This window comes from Tamandua tetradactyla, chromosome X (genome assembly GCF_023851605.1).
Source record: "Tamandua tetradactyla isolate mTamTet1 chromosome X, mTamTet1.pri, whole genome shotgun sequence".
NCBI classification, from domain to species: Eukaryota; Metazoa; Chordata; class Mammalia; order Pilosa; family Myrmecophagidae; genus Tamandua; species Tamandua tetradactyla.
The window spans coordinates 69,225,278-69,247,991 of record NC_135353.1 but is presented as its reverse complement, the minus strand read 5'-3'; the positions used below and the strand labels follow the sequence as shown (position 1 = coordinate 69,247,991).

General features: G+C 46.9%; 1 protein-coding gene across 1 annotated transcript; it reads right to left on the bottom strand.

The window, feature by feature from the left end:
- Nucleotides 1-3,921: 3,921 nt before the first annotated feature.
- On the bottom strand, nt 3,922-13,121 carry LOC143671870 (uncharacterized). Its single transcript, XM_077146976.1, has 4 exons — nt 13,089-13,121; nt 8,214-8,298; nt 5,176-5,276; nt 3,922-5,041 (listed from the first exon to the last, which is right to left on the bottom strand). Exons 1-4 carry the CDS (start codon nt 13,119-13,121, stop codon nt 3,998-4,000), a joined length of 1,263 nt encoding a protein of 420 aa, XP_077003091.1. The 3' UTR covers nt 3,922-3,997.
- Nucleotides 13,122-22,714: the final 9,593 nt, after the last annotated feature.

Genomic DNA, 22,714 nt, shown 5'->3' with positions numbered 1-22,714 from the left:
GAGGCTTAAACAATATTCCCACAGGCAAAGCCTATCCAAACATACACGTGATCCCAAAACAAGCCACCGCCACACAGGCAATAAACCAAATCTGCCGACCTCCAAAGAGGTCTTCCTTAGTATCGGATGCCGATTACTAAAATAGGTGTTCAATACGTTTAAATATATGAGCCAACGCCCACTAATTACTTTTTTTGAAGGCAAGCAGACTGTCTAGAAGAAAACTACCGAGACAAAAAAAGAAAATCATGTAATTTCAAACAACAGATGATACCCAGCAGGCTAGAGAATTAATCACCTGGAAGATAGATGAAAGAAATTATACTTAATGCTTCAGAGAGATAAAGAGAAATAATGGATAAAAGAGAGGAGACGAGAGATAAGGAATGAAATGAGAAGACGGAAAATACACCTAATAGGTGCACTGGAAAGAGAAAATGGTGGTGGTGTCGGTGGTGGGTGGGGAGCGGGTCTGAGTTTGAGTAACGTTCAACGAGGAAATGGCTGGTAATTTCCCAGAAGTAAGCAAAGATACGGGTCCCTAGATTCAGAAAGTATACCTGGGCATATTCTAGGAGAGCTACAGAACACTGAGGTCCAGGTGACCTAATAAGCAGACGAAAGGACAGATTTCCTACAAAGGAATGACAGACAGACTGAGAGCAATCCTCTTCTGATCAACAAATGTCAACCAAAGGTGAGTGATGAGAGACGCGTCACTGTGCATTCAGAGTTGCCTCCCTAGCCACAATGCTATTTAAGAATGAGGGTGAGATGAACATGAAGATAGAACCCACCAACCCCCAGATCCGTCTGTGCCAACTGCTGGGTGTGCGGTTGAAAGCCAGCCGTCGGCCATTAGCCCCTTCTAGTATTAGCTGAGCTGCAGAGAGCTGCCTTGCCCAACCAAGGTCACGCCCTTCCCGAGATGACTCACCAGAAATGACCGATCCAGGAGGGGCTGTAAATGTCTGGGCTATTCTGGCCCAGTGCAGAATAACTCTGAGGGGTCGTTTGACCTTCGGAGCTCCCCATGCAGGCCAACGAAGCTTTTGCTGGGCCTGCATTACAGCTCACTTCTCCCTCTGCCGACGTCTGCCGCCTCCTGGTCCCTTTCCACAGGTGTTGATCCTGAATAAGTGCCCTGCATACTCAATTCCATCTCAGGGCCTGCGTCCTGAAGAACCTAACCTGAAGGTAAAGACACGTCCAGACGAACAAAACACTAGCAGCCCCTCCACCAACAGACACCTCTCGAGAGGCGCTTCTAAGGAACATGCTTTAGCAAGAAGGAAAATGATCACACAAAGGTGACGTGAGCTGCAGGAAGGAACGATAATAGAATCAAACCCCAAACATGAGCAAATAAGAACCAGCAGTGGTTGTATAAAACAATTCTCATCACGGTGATGGCTGCTGTGGGGAATAAAACAAGCTAGAACTAAACACTGGATAATAAACATGCTTATCGTGGGGGCGGGTCAGAGTTAAAATACTCCAAACTGTGTGGGAGTAGAGCAAAGGTGCTGCCTGAATATAGGCCTGTGTTAAGCATGCTTGTCAGAATGCTGATGAAGTCCGTTAAAATATAAGATCTAGAGGTTCAGTGTCCAACCTTGGGTCCTGGCAGGGTGTGTGTGTGTGTGTGTTGTGTGCGTGTGTATCTGCGTGTATGTGTGGGGGTGTGGTGTTCGCCTGTGACAGGGGCAGGAAATTGAACAAAAGCGTCAATGGCTTTCAAAAGAAATGAGAAGCGAAGCCCAGAGAAAGCCACAAAGGCAGGAATGGAAAGATGAGAACAGACTGCAGTACACACCCAGGCCTACCGCACGGAATAACTCGGCCTTAACAGCTGTATGTGGTTTACACTCAACCCGTAAAAGACAGATATTGTCACGGAGCAGGAGTGTGAGAAGAAAGCTGTCAATCCGCATTATTATTTGCAAGCTTTCACAACTATCAGGCAAAGAATTTTCAAGGAGTTGATCCACTGACAACGAGGCTATTTTCAGTTGATTTGAACCCACCGCAAGCGAGTAAGTATCTACAACGGTTTTGGCCTCGGGATAACTTACACTTTTAAAAATTAATAGGACCCCAACCAAAACCGTTCCAGCCAATCCTAAAGATCACCTGGGCCGATATATAAGATTCCTCAAAGGTCCCATGCACTAGCGTCGTTTTCCAGAAACCTGTAACCTCCAGATGGGTCCGTGGACCAGATAAATCCTGAAACCTAGGGGGCCCAGCCTCTGCAGAGCATCAGCTAGTTCCATCTCCTTACCCCATATTACCGGCAGCCCCTCCCAACGTGAAAAAAGTTAGAATGACCATAGCCCCAATACCCCTAAAGAGTGGGATAGAAAGATCACACGTGATGGTGGGGTGATACAGAGAAGGCAGGGTTTAGCCAACGAATATGACTGCTGAATCACTGAATGGATATTTGTTTTAGACTCCAGCATCTCAGAGTGACCCGACCCGCGGGACAGATGAACCTGGACCTGAGGGAGGGAGTGAGAACAAATGGGACAAAAGACACAGAGAATGGAGACAAGACAGGATTCTGATCAAGTCTCAATTTATTGAGGGCAAATCCAGGGTATACATCCAGCGGGTCGGGGGAAGTACCTTGTATCAGGCGTTAGCAGGTGATAGGAATTGCACGGTGGCTAGGCCAATCCACAGAAACTAAGATAGCAAAGGCGGACCAGCCGAGGCTAGTCAGCAGATTTCTGGGCAGAGCAGAGCAGACATAAGAAAATAGAAACTTTACTTGAGATAAAAACTTAACTTGAGTTAGTATCCAAGATGGTGTTGGACAACAAGGTGGTCAGTAGGTGGCGACAGACACCAAGCTGATGGCCAGCACACGGCCTGTGTCATAAGCAGCTTCCCACATCAGAGCAGCTAGAAGTAAAAACTTAAAATGGTGGAATTGGAACCCATGCCGAACTCTGGAACGTGCTCTACAATTTGTTGTGCTGTGCTTTGAAACGTATTGCTTTTTTTTGTATATATATGTTGTGTTTCACCAGAGAAGGAACAACGGTCGATTGTGACGGCAAAGAAATATTTATTCCTTCTAGCCTCCTATATTCTGGAGCGGCTGGAAGGGAGAATCTGAGTGGATCCTATGGTATCCCATGACAGACTCTGGCATCTGTCCTGTAACTACTTGTGGAAGCGTGCTTTGAAAACGCTTGCTTTTTTCTTTCTTTGCTTTGTACGTATATTATACAAGAAAAAAGGTTGAAAAAAAATTGATAGAGACCCAAAGAGCTGTTACGTGGGTAATACCTGCCAATATGTGCTGTACAGACTAGAACGGAAGGTAAAATAGACGCATTTGTCATTGATTTCAAAGCCACCACAAAAATCGCTTTCATCGTGCTGACCTCAATCACAAAGTCTTGGGAGAAAATGTTTTTGTTTTCGTTTTCCTACCAAAGCATAGGGAAATCTAAAGGAATGAAAATACCAACAAAAACACAGGGAGGACATCAGCATTGCCTTAGACGTTTGAAAACCTCCTGACCAACTGGCCTCAGGGAAGTCGGCTGGATTCCTTGACCAATGCCGCACCCTGTCTGTCGCCAGAGCACATGTCACAAACTTCTGGAAAGTTCCTCCACTTGCACGTGAGCGGATGGCACCGAAACAGGGAAAAAGCTCTATGAACACATACTTCTGCCCTTACCGACACCCCATAAAGGCTGACCTAGAACAGCAGCTAGCAGAAACGGCCGTTTAGTCCAGTAGTTCAAAGCCACGCGATTGAACCCAACCCACTCTTTTCCCTTGCCCGCCAGGCGCTAGAGCTCCATTAAGCAGAGCTGCCATTTACTTCACAGAAAAACTATTTTAAAAGTCGGCAGAATGCGACGAGTCCTAGACTAAAGGAGGTCAAACTTTGGCAGGTGAAAACTTTTAATGAAAACTTGGGTGGCTCTGAAAAGAGCCTTTGGGTTCGATGCTCAGGTGCTCCTGAGGCAGCTCATTTGTGGCGCGTGTACCTGCGGATGGCCTTGGTGGCCTCGGACACGGCGTGCTTGCCCAACGGCCCCGGCAGCAGCAGGCACACGGCGGTCTGGATCTCTGTGGAGGTGATGGTTGAGCGCTTGTTGGACCGGGCCAGGTGAGCGGACTCGTGCGTGACGCACTGGAACATGTCGTTAACGAAGGAATCCATGACGCTCAAGGCCTTCTGAGAGATGGCGAGATCCACGTGAACCCGCTTCAGCACCTTCGTGATGTAGGTGGCGAAAGTCTCCCGGCGGCATCGCTTTCGCTTCTTCTGCTTCTGGGTGTTCGAGTCGGCTGACTCAGGCTCGGACTCCGCCTCCTCAGGATCAGGCCTGGCCACCTCAGATTCCGGCTCAGCCATCTCCGGATCCGGAATGGCCTTCTCAGGATCGGGATCGGGCCTCTCAGGATCGGGATTGGCCACCTCAGGAGGGGGAACGGCCACCTCAGGAACGGGATCCGCTACCTGAGGAGGGGGATCGGCCACCCTAGGATAGGGAACTGCCACCTCAGGATCGGGATCCGCCACCTCAGGAGGGGGATCGGCCACCCTAGGATAGGGAACTGCCACCTCAGGATCGGGATCCGCCACCTCAGGAGGGGGATCGGCCACCCCAGGATCGGGAACTGCCACCTCAGGATCAGAATCCGCCACCTCAGGAGGGGGATCGGCCACCCCAGGATGGGGATCTGCCACCTCAGGAGGGGGATCGGCCCTCCCAGGATCAGGATCGGCCACCTCAGGAGGGGGATCGGCCACCCCAGGGTCGGGAACTGCCACCTCAGGATCAGAATCCGCCACCTCAGAAGGGGGATCGGCCACCCCAGGATCCGGATCGGCCACCTCAGGAGGGGGATCGGCCACCCCAGGATCGGGACCTGCCACCTCAGGATCAGGGTCCGCCACCTCAGGAGGGGGATCGGCCACCCCAGGATCGGGATCCGCCACCTCAGGAGCGTTGGTGCCGTGGTACACCTCAGAAGGTTCGGCCATTGGAGAGCAAGAGCTGCACCACTGTGGAAGAAAAGACAGTGGCAGCCGGTGACAGGCCATTGACCCTTTTACGTACTTGGTATACCCGCCCCAAGGGCAACCTCGGTATTTGATTGGATGTGACGCAAGGCCCCAAAGCCTGTCAAAAGACACACCGTGTTAAACGCTATTGGACAGCCCGCCTCCTTGGCGTCACACCGACCAATCAGGATGTGAGGGGTTTTCGGACTGGCGGTAAGCTTTCTGGTGCGTTCTTCTACAAATAAGGGTCCAGATTTGGAAGGGTGAAGATCTCATGTTTATTAGGACAAGTTATAGCACGATGATGAAATCGACTGAAGGTACCACGATGGCAAAAGCTCTGAACACTACCACCCATAAACGAGTATGCAAAAATCCCGCTTGAAATACTAGCGATCAGTGGGTTACAGTTCCTCAGTTTTCCTTCTAGCTGCTCCAAGACACTGGAGACTAACGCAAATATCAGTATGATTCAGCAGTCAAACGCAATTGTTTGATCCATCATCTCTGTTATAACTCGTCCTTCTCCTTTCTTTCCTTTTGTGAAAAATAGCATGTACCCAAAAGAGCAATAAATGTCAAAGCACATCGCAACAAGTAGTCATAGCACAGATTTCAGAGTTCGGTATGGGTTGCAATTCCACAGTTGGAGGGTTGTATTTCCAGCTGCTCTAAGACACTGGAGACTCAAAGAAATATCAATATAATGATTCAGCAGTCATACCCGTTTGCTAAACCTTAGCTTCTCTGTATAACTCCACCATCACCCCTTTGATCTTTCTCTTTAGGGACATTTGGGCTATCACCGTTCTAACTTTTTTGTTTTGGAAGGGGCTGTCAATCATATGGGGTAGGGCGCTGGAACTCGCTGATGTTCTGGAGAGTCTGGGCTCTCTGGGTTTCAGGATTTACCTGGTCCAGGGACCCATCTGGAGGTGGTAGGCATCTGGAAAGTTACCCTAATGCGTGGAACCTTTGTACAATCTTATATAACTGCCTAGGTGTGTGTGCTGGTTTCGAAGGATTTACGTACCCTAGAAAAGCCCATGTTTGGATCCTAGTCAATCTTGCGGGAGCAATGGTTTCTTCTAATCCCTATACCGTAGGTAAGAAACTTCCTTAGGTTATCTCCACGGAAATGTGACGCAATCAAGTGTGGGTTTTAAACTTGATTAGATGGAGACACGTCTCCACCCACTCTATGTGGGTCTTGATTAGTTTGCTGGAAGCCTACAAAAGAGGAGACATTTTGCAGAAGGCTGCAGAACAAGGACAATGACGGGAGGACGAAGAGACAGATGCAAGAGCAACCGAGCAGCGTCACGAGAAGGGCCAGAGAACCACCGCGCCCTTTGGAGATGAAGAGGGACAAAACTCCTGCGGAGTCAAGAGACCTGGAGAGGAAACCAGAAGCTGTCGCCATGGTCACCATGTGCTCTTCCAGCTGAGAGAGAAACTCTGATCCTCATCAGCATTCTTAAACCAAGGTATCGTTCCCAGGATTCCTTCGATCGGACATTTCCATAGACTTGCCTTAACTGGGACATTTCCACGGCCTAACAACTGTGAACTTGCAACTTATTAAAGTCCCCTTTTTCAAAGCCACTCTGTTTCTGGTATATTGCATTCTGGCAGCCAGAAAACTGGAACAGTGTTCTTTAGGATTGGCAGGAATGGTTTCGGTTGGGGTTTGGCAGTTATGCAAGTAGGTAGCAATGTCTAACTGAACCTTGCCTGCGAGTGACCTCCAGAGTAGCCTTTACACTCTATTGGGACTCTCTCGGCCACTGATACCTTATCGGTCACACTTCTGTTCCCCCGTTTGTTCAGGATGCCATTGTTGGTCCCACGGTGACAGGGCCAGGCTCATCCCTGGGAGTCATCTCCCATGCCACCACGGGGCATGATTTTTGATTCATAATTCAAAGAGGTTCTGGACTTTGTCAATTCTACATGTGTGCTGAGCAACCAAATGCGACGTCTTAGTAAAAGGTTAAGTATATATTTTTCTGTTCCAGGCAATGGGAGTACAAGGCAATATCAACGAGAAACATTTTATGAGGACACACGAGGTGTCAGAATCGTTACAGGTATTTATTTTTAATCTAACCAGCACATAATGCTTAACATATTCCAGTAATGTTTCCACGCCCTTGAAAGATATTAACTCATTTAACCCTCTTAACAATTCCGTTCAAGTACTGATATTTTCCCCCTGTTATAGATGGGAGAAGTAAGGCACAGAAACGTTAAGTAAGTTGCTCAATGCCACTTAGCTAGTAAGTGGTCGAGTTGAGATTTGAAACGAGGCCACCTGACTCCAGACTCTGCACCCCAGCAATACAACATGATGCCCCTTACTTAAGCTTAACAACAGCCCAGTGAACGAGTCACTACAATTATCCCCATTTAGCCCTGATGATCAGAGAGATTACGTGATTTCCCTAAGGTCACACAGCCAGTAAGTGACAGACAAGTTGGAACAAATTTTGTCTGTCTCCTAACCTTATAATCATTTTGACAGCATGTAACTGTTTCAATCATTCCCTAACAGTTTGATGCTTTTCCGACATCTCTACCTATCACCTATACGGTCATTTATTTAGTAAAGCTATTCTAATAAACTTCTTTTTATATGTTTGCGTATTTTCCTAAGCCATATTTACTATGAAATCATAGAGTACATGTTATTTATATATTTTAATTCAGTCAAACTGCATGACTCTTTTTAAAGTATCTGTGTACCACTTAAAATTATGTCATGTACCTGCAGAGGCTTGGAAAATACTGCATTAATTACACGTTTATCCCACAGTGTACCCTTCATCTCCAAAGTTCTGTTCAAACTTCTTTTCCTCAAACAAAGTGGCATGTTGGTATCCTTCCCGGAGTCAGAGCAAGGGAAATAAATTTGATGGCGTCCCTAAACTGGTCACCACTCCGTGGTCAGTAAAATATGTGCGTTCCAGTTCAGTGGGTGCTGGAGATGTTGCCAGCGCTGGAGAATCATTCACCATGCACAGCAGAGCTAATGGAAACATTGACTCACTTGAAGAGCGTTTTCCTTTTCTTCCAACTTGCTGCTGGTTCTCCAAGGGAGAAAAGTAGCAGAGTGGAATCCGTATTAAAACAAGTGCTGGAAACATGAGGTGCCAACTGGTCAGATCAGTACCTGACTGATCAGAAGGGCCTTGGACGATTCTTGAAAAAAAGTGCAGAGATTGCAGCACGCTGAAGCTGTCGGCAAAATGTGTGTCCTAAGGGGCACAAAAGCAGGCCACGGACAGCTCTGGGGCCAAGACTAGGAACCTCACTAAAGGGAGTGTGTGAGAGGGCTTAGCAGCCAATGAGGCCCTTGCTATAACCGCTTCAGAGATACGTGTCTGAAGAAAATGAACCGGAATGTGGAAAGGAAGGCCAGAGCTGGGCCAATGGGCTGAGTTCTTGGGCTGCGTGGGAGAAAATGATATGCTCACATTTATTGAATGCTCACTATGTCTGTTCTGTTAAGCATTTTACTTGCATCATGTCATTGACGGCACACAGATGATAAATGGTAAAGCTGGGATTTGTACCCAGGTCTGTCAGACTTCAGAAACCTGGGACACCAGGCCATAACCTGACTATAGAAATGTTTTGTTTGGCCATCACAATGTTTGCAATTAAACCACTGATGATATTTATAAATCAAAAGGTTTGGCATTTAGAAATGTATGTTTCAAGCATCTCTGGAAAAACATCAGATGATCTGGTAACATTGGGCTGCTATTTTCCACAGGCTACTGGAGCTGAGTCGGCCTTTGAACACATGCATTCATTCAGCAACCACTATGGAGTGACTACTAGGCCTTAGCATCCGGGGCTATTAACCTGAATGGGAGCCAGTCCCTGCCCTCAGAGAGGCCCTTTGCAGAGATGAGAGATGAATCACCAGGCAGTGATAGCAGAAGCACAGGGGCAGCGAAAGTCCCTAGGAGGTGCCTGACCCAGGCTGGGAGATAAAGAAATGCTTCTTGGAGGAGATGATATTCATTTTAGCCAGAAGAGGGGGTATGATAGGGAAGAGGGTTCTAGGAAGAGCGAAGAGAAGGTCTGAAGCCTAGGGGCTGGAGCAGTGCCTGTGGCAGTGAGCAGCAGTGGGAGAGGAGGCTGGGCGTTAGGGTTCAGGTATAGGGACGTGGGTTTTATCATGAGGGCAATGGGGAAACAGATATTGTTCTCTTTGGATGGTCGTGCCCTCTCTGTTCGTTTTGTAATAGTAAATCTTTATTTTTCATGACAAAATTCTCTTCTCACTGGCAGTCCCTTGAGACAGTTCCCTTGGGTTTATGATCTCCGTCTGAGAAGCCCAGAACTCTAATGTACCACCCTGTCACCATCTTACACGCTAGCTATTTAGCTGCCCCGCTAGAAATGGCAGTGCTTATATTGCTTTTTGTCCTAGAGAGGGTGGGTGGGAAGAGGTGGTTAATGCTTATGCACTAGAGAAAAATGCGTTTGGAGAATTTCTCTGACTCCCTCCCCATAATGCCATCTGAAGGTTGTTTGTTTGTTTCTTTAACTTTTTATTTCGAAATAATGTCAAAGTATGGTACAGTTGCAAAGTTCATACAAAACCCATACAGAGAACGCTAACAGATCCCTCACCCAGATACTCAGATCCACCAACTTTAAAGTTTTGCCTCATTTGTCTTTATCATTCTGTCTATCCGTCTTTCTATTTACCTATTTTTAAACATTTGAGAGTAGGTTGTATACATCATGCTCCTTGAACACTTAGTAATACTTGTCCTAAGGATGAGGGTACTCACTTATATAACCACCTTAAGCACAGTCATCAAGTTCACCTGATTTAAAGCTTACAATGTGTCCTCCAATTTTTCATACATCCCAATGATGACCTTTTGGACATTTTTTCCTCCATTATTTAATCTGGTTCAGGATTGTCTATTGCCATTAGTTGTTATTGTCTCTTTAATCTCTCTCTCTCTTTCTCTCTCTCTCTCTCTTTCTACGACTGTGCAAACATTTCTACAACGTGAACTTTTCCGTCTCAGACCCTCCCAAGGATAAAACTCATGGGTTTAATCACACTCACAATGTTGTGCTACCCTGATCACCATCCATTAGCATAACTTCCCAGTCACCCCAAGGAGACACCCTACACCGTTTATGCGTTAACTCCACCTTCTCCCTGCTCTCCTGGCCCTGGAAAACTGTCTGCTTTCTGACTCTATGATTTTGCGTATCAGCCATTTCGTATCAGTGGAATCATACCATATCTGTCTCTTTGTGGCTAACATTTCATTTAGCATGATGTCTTCAAGGTTCATCCATGTAGTAGCAAAAATCATCAGAACTTCATTTCATTTCATGGCTGAATAATATTCTCTTGTATGTATATAGCACATTTTGTTTATCCAGTCATCTGCCGACAGACACTTGGGTTCTTTCCACCTCTGAGAATAATGTGGTTGAGAGCACTAGTGTACAGTTAGTTATCTGTCAGACTCCATGCTTTCAATTCCTTGGGGAATGTACCTAGAAGTGGGATTGCCAGGTCAAATATTGAACTTTTTAAGGAACCATCAGACTATTTTCCACAACAGCTACACTATTTTACATTTCCACCAACAATGTACTAAGACTCCCATTTTTCTACATCCTCACCAGCACTTGTTATTTTCAATCAAGGTTTTAAAAATAAGAACTATTCTTGTGGGTGTAAGGTGTATCTCATTGTGTTTTGATTTGCATTTCCCTAACGGCTAGTGATATTAAGCAACTTATCAGGTGCTCATTGACTAGTTGAATATCTTACTTGGAGAAATGTTCATTCAAATCCTCTCCCCATTTTCTTTTAATAGAGAAGGCATGTGTTTACAGAAACATCATGCATAAAACACAGGGATCCCATTTACCACCCTATTATAAACACCTTGCATTAGTGTGGCTCATCTGTAACAATCCATGAGAGGACATTCCTTTTCATAATTGTACAATTTCCTATAGCACAATTGTGTTATAGATGTACTATAGTATAATTGCATTATTAACTGTAGTATGATTCACTCTAGTCCATCATTTACCATAGGGTCAGGTATTTGTGTCCTACAGTCTTGTGTTTTGGTTTTTATTTTTATCCTAATAACATATATACAACATAAAACTTCTCCTGTAATGTCATGCACAAATATAATTCAGTGCTGTTAATTATATTCAGAATGCAGTGCTGCCATCACCACCATCCATGACCAAGACTTTACAGTCAAGCACTGTAGAAATTCAGTACGATGTAAGCATAATGTCCCCATGTCCTACCCCCAATCCAACCCCTGGTAACCTAGATTCAAGATTCTGCCTCTATGGGCTTGCTTGTTCTAATCATTTATATCCATGACATCATACGTGTCCATCCTTTTATGTCTGGCTTATTTCACTTAACATAATGTCCCAGAGGTTCATCCGTGTGGTCACATGTTTCAGAACTTCGTACCCTTTTATGGCTGAGTAATGTTCCGTTGTGTGCCTGTACCACATTTTACTTGTTGAGTCATTGGTTGATGGACATTTGGGTTGCCCTGACCTTCTGGCAATTGGGAATAATGCCACCGTGAACATTGGTGTGCAAATACCTGTTTGAGTCTCTGCGTTAAAATCTTTTGAATATATACCTAGAAATGGGACTGCCAAGTCACCTTCTAACTTTATACCTAACTTTTTGAGGGACTGCCAAACTGCCTTCCGCAGCACTGGCACCACTTTACATTCCCACCAGAATGAATGAGTATTCCTATTTCTCCTCAACCTCTGCAAATCTTGTAATTTTTTTGTTTTTTTAATGGTAACCATTGTAGTAAGCGTGAAACAGTATTGCACTGTTTTTCATTTGCATTTCCGTAATAGCAAATGACGTTGAGCATCTTTTCTTCTGTGTGTGTGTGTGTGTGTGTGTGTGTTTTAGCCATTTGTAAATCCTCTTTGGACAAATGTCTATTCAAGTGTTTTGCCCATTTTCAAATTGGGCTGTTTTTCTTTTTATTGCTTGAGTTGTAGGATTTCTTTATATATTCTGGATAGTAAACCCTTTTCAGATAAATGGTTTCCAAATATTTTCTCCCATTGGGTATGTGACTTTTCACATTCAATGATAACGTCCCTCAGTGAACAAAGCTTCTTAACATGGATGAAGTTCCATTTCTCATCTTTTCTTTTGTTGCTTGTGCTTTGGGTGTAAAGTCTATGATGTCGTTGTCTAACACAAGGTTCTGAAGATGTTTCCCTACATTTTTTGATAGGAAGTGTATCATCCTCTTTGATATATATGAGACTTTGGTCCATTTTGAATTAACTGGTGAATGGGGTGTGAGCAGGGTTCCTTCTTTATTCTTTTACATATGGATATCCAGTTCTCCCAACACCTTGTGCTGAAGAGTTTCTTCTTTCCAATGAAGTGGATGTGGCAGCCTTGTCAATAATCAGTTGGGATTTCTGGGAAGATGGCGGGATAGGATAGATAGAGTATCCCTATGCACCAAGGAACATGGAGGGATAGAAAAAAGACAGGGGTAACAATAACCGGGTGTAAGTTACCAAGGAGGGTCTTCTCCACCATCTAGGGAGAACCTAGTGGCAAAGGCTGAGGAATTCAGATGCATTGATCCAGAGCCTGGCCAGTTCGTGCAAGCAGCCCAACATGTCCATTTCCACACCGAAGCCCGGAGCCCTCAGGAGTGCATGGACAGGCAGACAGGGACAAGGAAGTAAGCCAAGCCTACCACCCCAGCCCCGCGACCCGCGACTCCCCCCACACCCCACACATCTGAACCTGTCACCCGGGCCCCACCACTGAACCCCTGCCCTGATACCCTTCCCCACGCATCCCTCCCCCACACCCATGCCCCCTGCATGCATGCAAGCCTGTCCCAGCCCGACTTACCTCTGCCACACGAGTGCACGGTGTCACCCAGCCCTTCCTGAGAACTGTTTAACCATGGCCAGCCCCTCGATTCCCACCTCTCCCTCCCTGCTCCCTGGAGGCAGTCACCTGCACATCCAGGCTGCAGATGTTCACCTTCATGACCGGCCCACCCCTGAACCCAGCCCGTATGGTTGTTCAACCCGACCTGGCCCCCACCTGCACACGTGCACATCAGCATATGGCATCCACGGATGTAGGCACGTGCACACGCCCACTCATGCCGTATCCCTCAGCTCTGGACAAGCGCTGACCTGCGTATCCGGACCACACCTGTCCCCAGGTCACACTTGCAAAATCCCACCCCGCTGCGCCTGAGCTCTGTCCTCGTGCACAGCAGTGCCATGCTCCCCAGATCCAGGCACCGGCATAGCCATATCCTCCCTGGTGGGCACCCACGTATCTGTGCTCTTACCGCTGGACCCCTACACTCCAGCTTGCCTGCCCCGCACACATGCAACCCCTTGCACCACCCCACGGCACAACTGCCCTTCTTCAACACCTGGTAGGTGCTCTTGGGCATATCTGTGCCACGTAGCCTCTGCTTTGCACAAGCAAGCACCCTTACCCCACCCCACCCGTGCACCTGAAGACACGTGCCAGGGCCCCGCCCACCCTTCATCAATCACCCTTGACTCACCTCTCTTTTCTTCTCTGGGGCAACTCTGGATTTCATCACTTAGCTTGGCATCTTCCAGGGCATTTTCTGATTTCAAGCATCTATGTTCTATTTTCCAAAGCTGTCTCCAAAGTGTCTATCTGTTAATGAACTCCAAAAAGTGGATTAAGACCTACTTTAAATGGGTCGGATCACATCTCCATTGAAACAATCTAACCCAAAGGTCCCAACCAACAATACAAAGAGAGGAGCCACAGATGCCTAGAGAGTGAAAAGCTCTGGAGACACTACGAGAAGACCTGCAGGACACAGAGAGGAGGCCCCTGGAATCAGAAACTGAAGGCAGCGTACCAGGAGCAAGTACTAGCAGAGCCAGCCATGTGCCTTCCCTGATGACAGAGGTGTTCCAGATGCCAGTGGCCTTTCTTCTGAGTCCACGTATCATCTTGGTGATGTTTTAATTTGGACCTTTTCATGGCTTTGGAACTGTAAAATTGTAACTTAATAAATGCCCTCTGCAAAAGCCAACTCATTTCTGGTATATGACATTCTGGCAGCTTTAGCAAACCGAAACAGGCTCCTTCACAGTATCTTATCTCCCCTCCCAGGCCCCTGTCCTACCCTGCTTCAATAGGGCAATGACATCTTGTAATTTACATAACATTTAATCCATTTAGCTAACCTTCACAGTTGACCTGATGGTTCCCTCTTTACAGTTGACGAAACTGAGTTTCAGATCTCTGGCATGACTGAGGCCAAAGCTTCTGGATGACCTTCACTGCCTTTGTGATTTCCTCAGATGCCCACAAGGACCCTATGCGGGAGGGAATCCTCTCCCCACTCCCTGGGTAGGGGACCTGAGGCTTGGGGAGCGTAACTGTCCTCCCCGGCCACATGTCATTAAGAGAGTCCAGAATGGGATCCATGCCTTCTTGACCCCAAAGCCCTTACTCTGTCCACTACTTCACCCGGCCACGCATTGATTGTTGGATATAAGAATTGTATGGGCTTTTTTTCTGACCATAGAGGGATTTGCACTCATTTTAGGCAATACGGAAGACAGATTCAAGGATGGAGGGGAAGTTCCGCTAACCGACATTCCCACAACCCAGTAACAAACTACGCTCAACTTTTGGGGTTTCTTTTCTGACACTTGAAAACCATTTAAAACCTAGTTTCAACTTACTGTGATGTTTGCGACAACTGTTTGTCTTCATTTCTACAGTTTTACATCAATTACATGAATATTCTTTTTAACAGAGGAGAAAAGTTAAGTATCATTTATGTTTCAGAATGACATAATTATTGCAAGAATATCACTGCCAAACCCAGGCAGAAACCCTCAAGGAACATTGTTCCTTGTTTTCTGAGAGAGTGTTTCATTTTAAATCAAATTGCCATTGCAATCTGCCTTCCAACATATTTACTTATAGATAATGCAGGTAGAAACCGAGGGTAAAATTAAGTTGCTTTCATACCTGCTCATAGGAAACTTGAACAAAATTCCTGAATCTGCCCATTTATGTGATACACCACGATGCCATTTAAATGCCATCCATCGTATTCTCAAAACAAATATGCCTGAGTGCGACTCACTCATTTTCTTCCCATCGAGACAATTAATTTTCAGCTCCTTGGAAAATAAGTGATTTGGCAGAAGGCTTGAGTACAGCCTGTTAGTTTAAAGCACAGTGGTGAATGTTCACAATCGAAGGGAAATTGACTTTCTACTGGAGAAAGAATGACATATTCATACTTTACATTGAGCACTAAACAGCACGAGAAGACAAAGTTTGAAAACTTCATTCACAGCATGCTTTCCTCTTTGGAAATCACAGGCATGTGTGATGGTGCACTATATGAACATAAACAGCCACACTTCACTTATCTCAACCCAGTCCTTTCCTGACTGCACAGGCTACATTCTACCTGTTGGCTCATTTGTTTTTTCTTTATTGGAATGTTTCTTTTCATTGAAAAATATAACATATATGCAAAACAGCTATAAATTTCCAATACAGTTTAACAAGTAGTTACAGAGCAAATTTTTAATAATTATTTTAATTGTGAACTATAACACATATACAAAAAAAGCAATAAGTTCTCAAGTACATTTGAACAAGTAGGTTAAAACAGATTTTAAAGTTTGGTATGGGTTACCGTCCCACATTTTTCGTTTTTTCTTCTAGCTGCTCCGAGACATTGAAGACCAACAGAAACAGAAATAGAATGATTCAGCAGTCGTACTCATTTGTTATATCCTATCTCCTCTGTTATACTCCTGATTCTCTTTAAATAACATATATATATGTGTCTGTGTGTGTGTGTGTGTGCGTATACTAAATTTCAAAGTACATCACAACAATTAGTTGTAGAACAGATTTCAGAGTTTGGTATGAATTACGATGCCACAATTTTGGCTTTTTCTTTCTAGCTGCTCTAAGCTACTGGAGGCTACAAGAAATATCAGTATAATGATTCAGCACTCATACTCGTTTGTCAAACTCGGCCTTCTCTGTGCAACTCCACTACCACTTTTGATCGTTTTCCCACTCTTTCAGGGGTATTTGGGTCATGCCCATTCTAACATTTTCATGTTGCAAGGGGCTGTCGATAATATGGAGTAGGGAGATTGAACTAGTTGATGTTCTAGAAGGGCTGGCCCCTCGGCATTTCAGGACTTATTCGGTCTGTCGGCTCGTTCTTTTACATGGAATAAACACCCCCTGGAAGAAGTGAGTCCTTTCCCCTGTGCCGGTCTCATCTGTAAAAGAGGACAGCACCGAATCTCAGTGGTCAGGACAGAGCACATGACAGTGAAGCAGATATGGGGTTAAGTTCTGGTTCCATTACCTCCAAGCACAGTGGTGTCCAAGTTTGTCCATCATGCACTCAGATATGAAAACAATACAGAAGATCTTTATCTCTGGGTAACTGGTCTGGCCGTCCTCATTGGCTTCATCCTTCATCTACACCTGGCTTTGTCTAGTCCAGTACACTGCCTGTCCCCTTAAGTACTCAGCCTCTCAGGTTTGCTTTGCCTGCCATCCTATCATTCTCCATCATGAATTGGCTTATTCACAGCTGGATAGTACTGTTCTCCTGCTGAACGGAAACCATCTCACAGACACCAACTTCAGGAAAAGTCACTCTGTGACTATAATGAAGCGAGAAAAATACAAGACCACTGTGCACACCACAAAAATAATCAAACGCCCCTTCTCCTGGCTACTGTGAGTGACTTGTTTCTTTACCAAATACATCCTTAGCCTTGCTGTATTCTTCCCTCCTTCTAGATAAAATTCACTAAGATACCCACTCTGAATTACTCTTGCTTCTTGACAGCACCACCACCAGAGCACACCTGACTTTCCTGAACCTTTCCCCAAAAAGACCTACCACAAGCCCAAATCCCATAATAAATCATTCATAACATCCTCATATTGCAGGATACGAGAATCTCCACGGGGCGTATTTTCCCTTCCTGCAATGAGTAAAATCCCCAGGTTTGCTTGGTTATAAGCAGGTATAAGCATGGTGGTCTTTTGGCTAGAGAACACTGGCAGTGTGATGGTGCTGAACTGACGGGCCATCCTGAGGTGTCAGTGCAGGGATTCCTAAGCCCAGTCACTCCTTGTTTCCACGGTATTTTGGCTCCACACTGATCAATGAGAGTGTCAGATTCTATTCCAGATGCCTATGCTAAGGAAGTGTGTAGATTGCCTGTGGTATGGTATGGAACATGGTGTTGGCAGGCTGATTAGAACAGAAGGCAGCAAATGGGAGCCTTGTACAGGAGGGTCCAGCTTCAGTTGCTCTGTCCACCCCCCTGGGCTCTGGCACACTGTGCTTAAGGACAGGGTGGTAAGGAGGTTGGGGCTGTGGGATTCCCACGGGCTTAGCTTCAAGGGGCAGCATTATTTCCCATAAGCCTCTTCTTTCCATGCCTCATCATGTACAAAGGCATCAAGCTCAAGGGCATCTCCGATGAGGTACACTTCTTACAAGTGTTCATGGTGGGGGTGGGGCCAGACAGGGCCATAGTGGTGATGGAACCACCCCCCGTCCCCAACAGAGAGTGCAAACCTCTGTAGGGAAGGGGACCCAGAAACGGCTGCAGAAACTCCTGGGAAGTGGCCTTAATAAAGCCCTTTTCTCTAATTCACATGTGTGCCTTCTTTGAGAATATCTCTGGCTTCCTTGTTTCACTCTCCACACCCCACACTTTGTTCCAGCATTTGTCTCCAAACTCATCAGATAACCTTGCCTCTAGGTTCCCTGCCTATAGGCCCTGGCTCCAGCCCTAGAGTTAACTTCTGCTTGTCTTCCTAAATATGGATTCGCCTGGTCCCACTTGGCTGATCTAAGCCTTTAATGGCACCGTGCCCTTAATGATCACAGCCTTCCCCTCCATGCACCATCCCTTGTAATGCAATCCTCCCGCAACTCCTGATCAAGATGCCAGGGATCGGATGCGAGCACTTCACCCCTCTCAGGGCCCTATCTGAGCGCAGAAATCTCAAACCTAGATCAAGCGAGGTTATGCACTGTCCCTCAACCCCATAAAAATAAAATGGAAAGAAGTTGTGTCTGGCTGTTTTTATCACCCTAACCTGCATCAAAGAAAGGTGATGATGCAACGGTAGGAGGGCACGTTTTCTGGGGATTGGAGAGGGTGACATCAAAGGCACACCCTGAGGAAGTCCAGTAGCCAGAGTAATCCAGGACCTTGCTCTTCCTCTGTAGAATGCCATTGTTGAGCATGGGATCCAAAACATGTTCTCACTGGCAGCACAATGCCTGGCACCGGTCAGCACTTAATGACCATTCTGTTAACAGATGAAGCCTTACTGATCATCCAGTCCAGTAGCCATTTCTTGATGAGTCTTCAACCTGTATGTCCTCAGACTCCTAGATTTATGATTGACTTGGAGCGCTATCTGCTCACCTGGGAGGCCTCTATTATTCACTTCAGACAGGTGGGGCTCTCTGGACCCTCTCACCCATCCATTTCCTCACAAGTCCTGCCCATTATACCAGGCCCAACACCTTTTCCAGGGGTCTCTGAAACCCGAGAGGTCTCTGTGGGCAGAGACCACAGTAACTTCCACAAGAACCTGCATCCTGTGTGGTAATCACCAAGACCTCTGCAGACCCTGGGCCACTGGGGGTGTGAACAGTGAAGGATACTCAGGGAACACCGGTTTGATGGTGCGGGCCAAGTCAGGGGAAGGAAATCACCCTAGAATGGCTCAGGCACTGAGACCCAGGCCAAGCTCCGGACTCTCACTCTAGTTTCCCTCCCTGAAAACCAACAGTCACAAACCTAGGATTCTACCAAGCATTTTGGTGATGCAAAAAGTGAAAACTGCCTCCAATTCCACTGAATGATTGCCACAATCCTTAAGACACCACCTCCTTACACACAGACTCACACCCTCTGTATTCCTCATCTTTCTTCCTTTTTATCAGAGACAGTTGTCCCATTTCCTTAATTCAAGCCCTAGAAACCCATGCAATATCCAAGTGCTCTCTGGCTATGCTTTACATTAGGGATGAAGATTGGAACTATTTCTGTACTCTAGAAGCAGTGGTCAGCTATAGATGTAGCAGAAGGCTATGGGTTTCCAACATATCTATCACTTTTGGAAACTCATTCAGCTCTATCCTGGTACCACTTCCTTCCTATAAGCCCCAGAGTTGCAAATAGGGACAGGTAGCATGGAGAATAAAAAAATTTCCTGAATACAGACACGCTTTCCAGACAGCCATTAGTAACAGGGCTATATATGCATCTGTGTGTTCAGGTGTTATTTAAGGTCATGGCATCCCTATGATAATCTTGGGGATTCCCATGTTATACAGAGGGAATCTGGAGCACAGTAGCAGTGTGCAGCATGGCTGACACATAGCTAGGGTGTTGCAGGAGGCGGATGGGGGTGTTGAGCAAATGGGACTGGCTTGAAGCGGATGGGGGTGTTGAGCAAATGGGGCTGGTATGAGGCAGATGGGGGTGTTGAGCTAAAGGGGCTAGTGTATGGACAGGATTCAGGGGGCAGCATGAAGTGTGTGCGTTGTGGGTGTCAGGTTGTGGAATACAGAGCATAAAAATAGTGGCACGGGGGGGGTTGGGGTGTGTTTGTGTCCTTTCACAGAGGGAGGACTCCGAAGGGGTTGGGGTGAGGATGGGCATGTGTGTAGGGGTGGGGCACAGGTCACGGAGGTATCGAAAGTGTGTCGGGGTGGATGATGTAGGGTGGGTGGGGCCCTGGCATGTGTCTGCAGGTGCACGGGTTGGGTAGGGTAAGGGTGCCTGCTTGTGCAAAGCAGAGGCTACGTGGAACAGATATACCCAAGATCACCTACCAGGTGTTGGAGAAGGGCAGTTGTGTCGTGGGGTGGTGCAAGTGGTTGCATGTGTGTGGGGCAGGCAAGGTGGAGTGTAGGGGTTCAGCGGTAAGTGCAGATACGTGGGTACCCACCAGGGAGGATATGGCTATGCCGGTGCATGGACCTGGGGAGCACGGCACTGCTGTGCACGAGGACAGAGCTCAGGCGCAGCGGGGAGGGATTTTGCCAGTGTGGCCCGGGGACAGGTGTGGTCCAGATACGCAGGTCAGTGCTTGTGCAGAGCTGAGGGGTACGGCATGAGTGGGCGTGTGCACGTGCGTACATCCGTGGGTGCCAGATGCTGATGTGCACGTGTGCAGGTGGGGGCCGGTTCGGGTTGAAGAACCATACGGGCTGGGTGCAGGGGTGGCCCGGTTATGAAGGTGAGCATCTGCACCATGGATGTGCAGGTGACTGCCTCCAGGGAGCAGGGAGGGGGAGGTGGGAATCGAGGTGCTGGCCACGGTTAAACAGTTTTCAGGAAAGGCTGGGTGATACCGTGCACTCGTGTGGCAGAGGTGAGTCAGGCTGGGACAGGCTTGCATGCATGCATGGGGCATGGGTGTGGGGGAGGGATGCGTGGGGAAGGGTATCAAAGCAGGGGTTCAGTGGTGGGGCCCGGGTGACAGGTTCAGATGTGTGGGGTGTGGGGGTAGTCGCAGGTCACGGAGCCAGGGCGGTAGGCTTGGCTTACTTCCTTGTACCTGTCTGTCTGTCCATGCACTCCTGAGTGCTCCGAGTTTCCGTGTGAAAATGGACATGCTGGGCTGCTTGCATGAGCTGGCCAGGCTCTGGATCACTGTATCTCAATTCCTCAGCTTTTGCCACTAGTTTCTCCCTAGATGGTGGAGAAGACCCTCCTTGGTAACTTACACCCGGGAATTGTTACCCCTGTCTTTTTTCTGTCCTTCCATGTTCCTTGGTGCACAGTGGAACTCTATCTTTCGTATCCTGCCATCTTTCCAGAAATCCCAACTGATTATTGACAAGGTTGCCACATCCACTTCATTGGAAAGAAGAAACTCTTCAGCACAAGGTGTTGGGAGAACTGGATATCCATATGTAAAAGAATAAAGAAGGAACCTTACTCACACCCCATTCACAAGTTAATTCAAAATGGACCAAAGTCTCATATATACGAAACAGGATGATACACTTCCTATCAGAAAATGTAGGGAAAAATCTTCAGAATCTTGTGTTAGACAACGACATCATAGACTTTACACTCAAAGCACAAGCAACAAAAGAAAAGATGAGAAATGGAACCTCATCCATGTTAAGAAGCTTTGTTCATTGAGGGACGTTATCATTGAATGTGAAAAGTCACATACCCAGTGGGAGAAAATATTTGGAAATTGTTTATCTGAAAAGGGTTTACTATCCAGAATATATAAAGAAATCCTACAACCCAAGCAATAAAAGAAAAACAGCCCAATTTGAAAATGGGCAAAATACTTGAATAGACATTTCTCCAAAGAGGATTTACAAATGGCTAAAACACACACACACACACACACACACACACATGCACACACACACAGACACATAGAAGAAAAGATGCTCAACGTCATTTTCTATTAGGGAAATGCAAAGAAAACACAGCGCAGGCTGGGAGGAAGATGGTGGCTTAGTAAGGTACAGGCGTCTTACTTCCTCCTCCAGAGCAACTACTAGATGAACAGGAACAGTGCAGAACAGCTCCCGGGGCCACGGCACGGAATGGACACACAGCGTACCCCAGTCTGGACTGGCTAGACTAACTGCGAGACTCTGCTGCGGTGAGATCCCCGAGTGGCGCGTGCTTCCCCGACTAGCAGCAGTTGGTGGCCGGAGCTCCTCACTCCCTCCTTCTCGGGCCAGCTGAGCATCTCGGAGAGGCAAGTTTCCCAAGCCGCAGCGGTCAGTGCCCCTCTTTTGCGGGCGGCTTCCTGGACCGGCTACGAGTCTCGGATCAGAGGGCTACCCAAGCCGCGGTGGCCGGCAATCAGCGCGCCGCCCCTGAGGGCCGCTTCCTGGTCCGGTGGTGAGTTTCCTGGGCCGCGGCGGCCGGCGACCGGCACCCCTTCAGGGAGAGGAGGGAATTTACTACAGTGGCAGGGACTGGGTCCAACCAAACACCAATAGGGGCATTAATAAAAGAGCCACAGGGTCCCCTCAAGCTGTGGCGGCTGGCGACCCCACCACGCACGGCCCCCCGGACCAACTGAGAGAATTGGATCGGAAATCCCCAGGCCGCGGAGAACGGCGACTGGGCGGATCCCTTCCAAACACGTGAGACAAACGTGTGCCACAAGCGGCACCTACTGGGCAGGATAAGAAAAACAGAACCCAGAGATTTCACAGAAAAATCTTCCAACCTGTTGGGTCCAACACCCAGGGAAATCTGACTAAATGCCCAGATGCCAGCAGAAGATAACAGACCACGCTCAGAAGATTGAAAATATGGCCCAGTCAAAGGAACAAACGAATAGTTCAAATGAGATACAGGAGCTGAGACAACTAATGATGAATATACGAACAGAAATGGAAAACCTCTGCAAAAATGAAATCGATAAATTGAGGGAGGACATGAAGAAGACATGGGCTGAACAAAAAGAAGAAATACAAAAACTGAAAAAACAAATGACAGAACTTATGGAAGTGAAGGAAAAAGTAGAAAAGATGGAAAAAACAATGGATACCTACA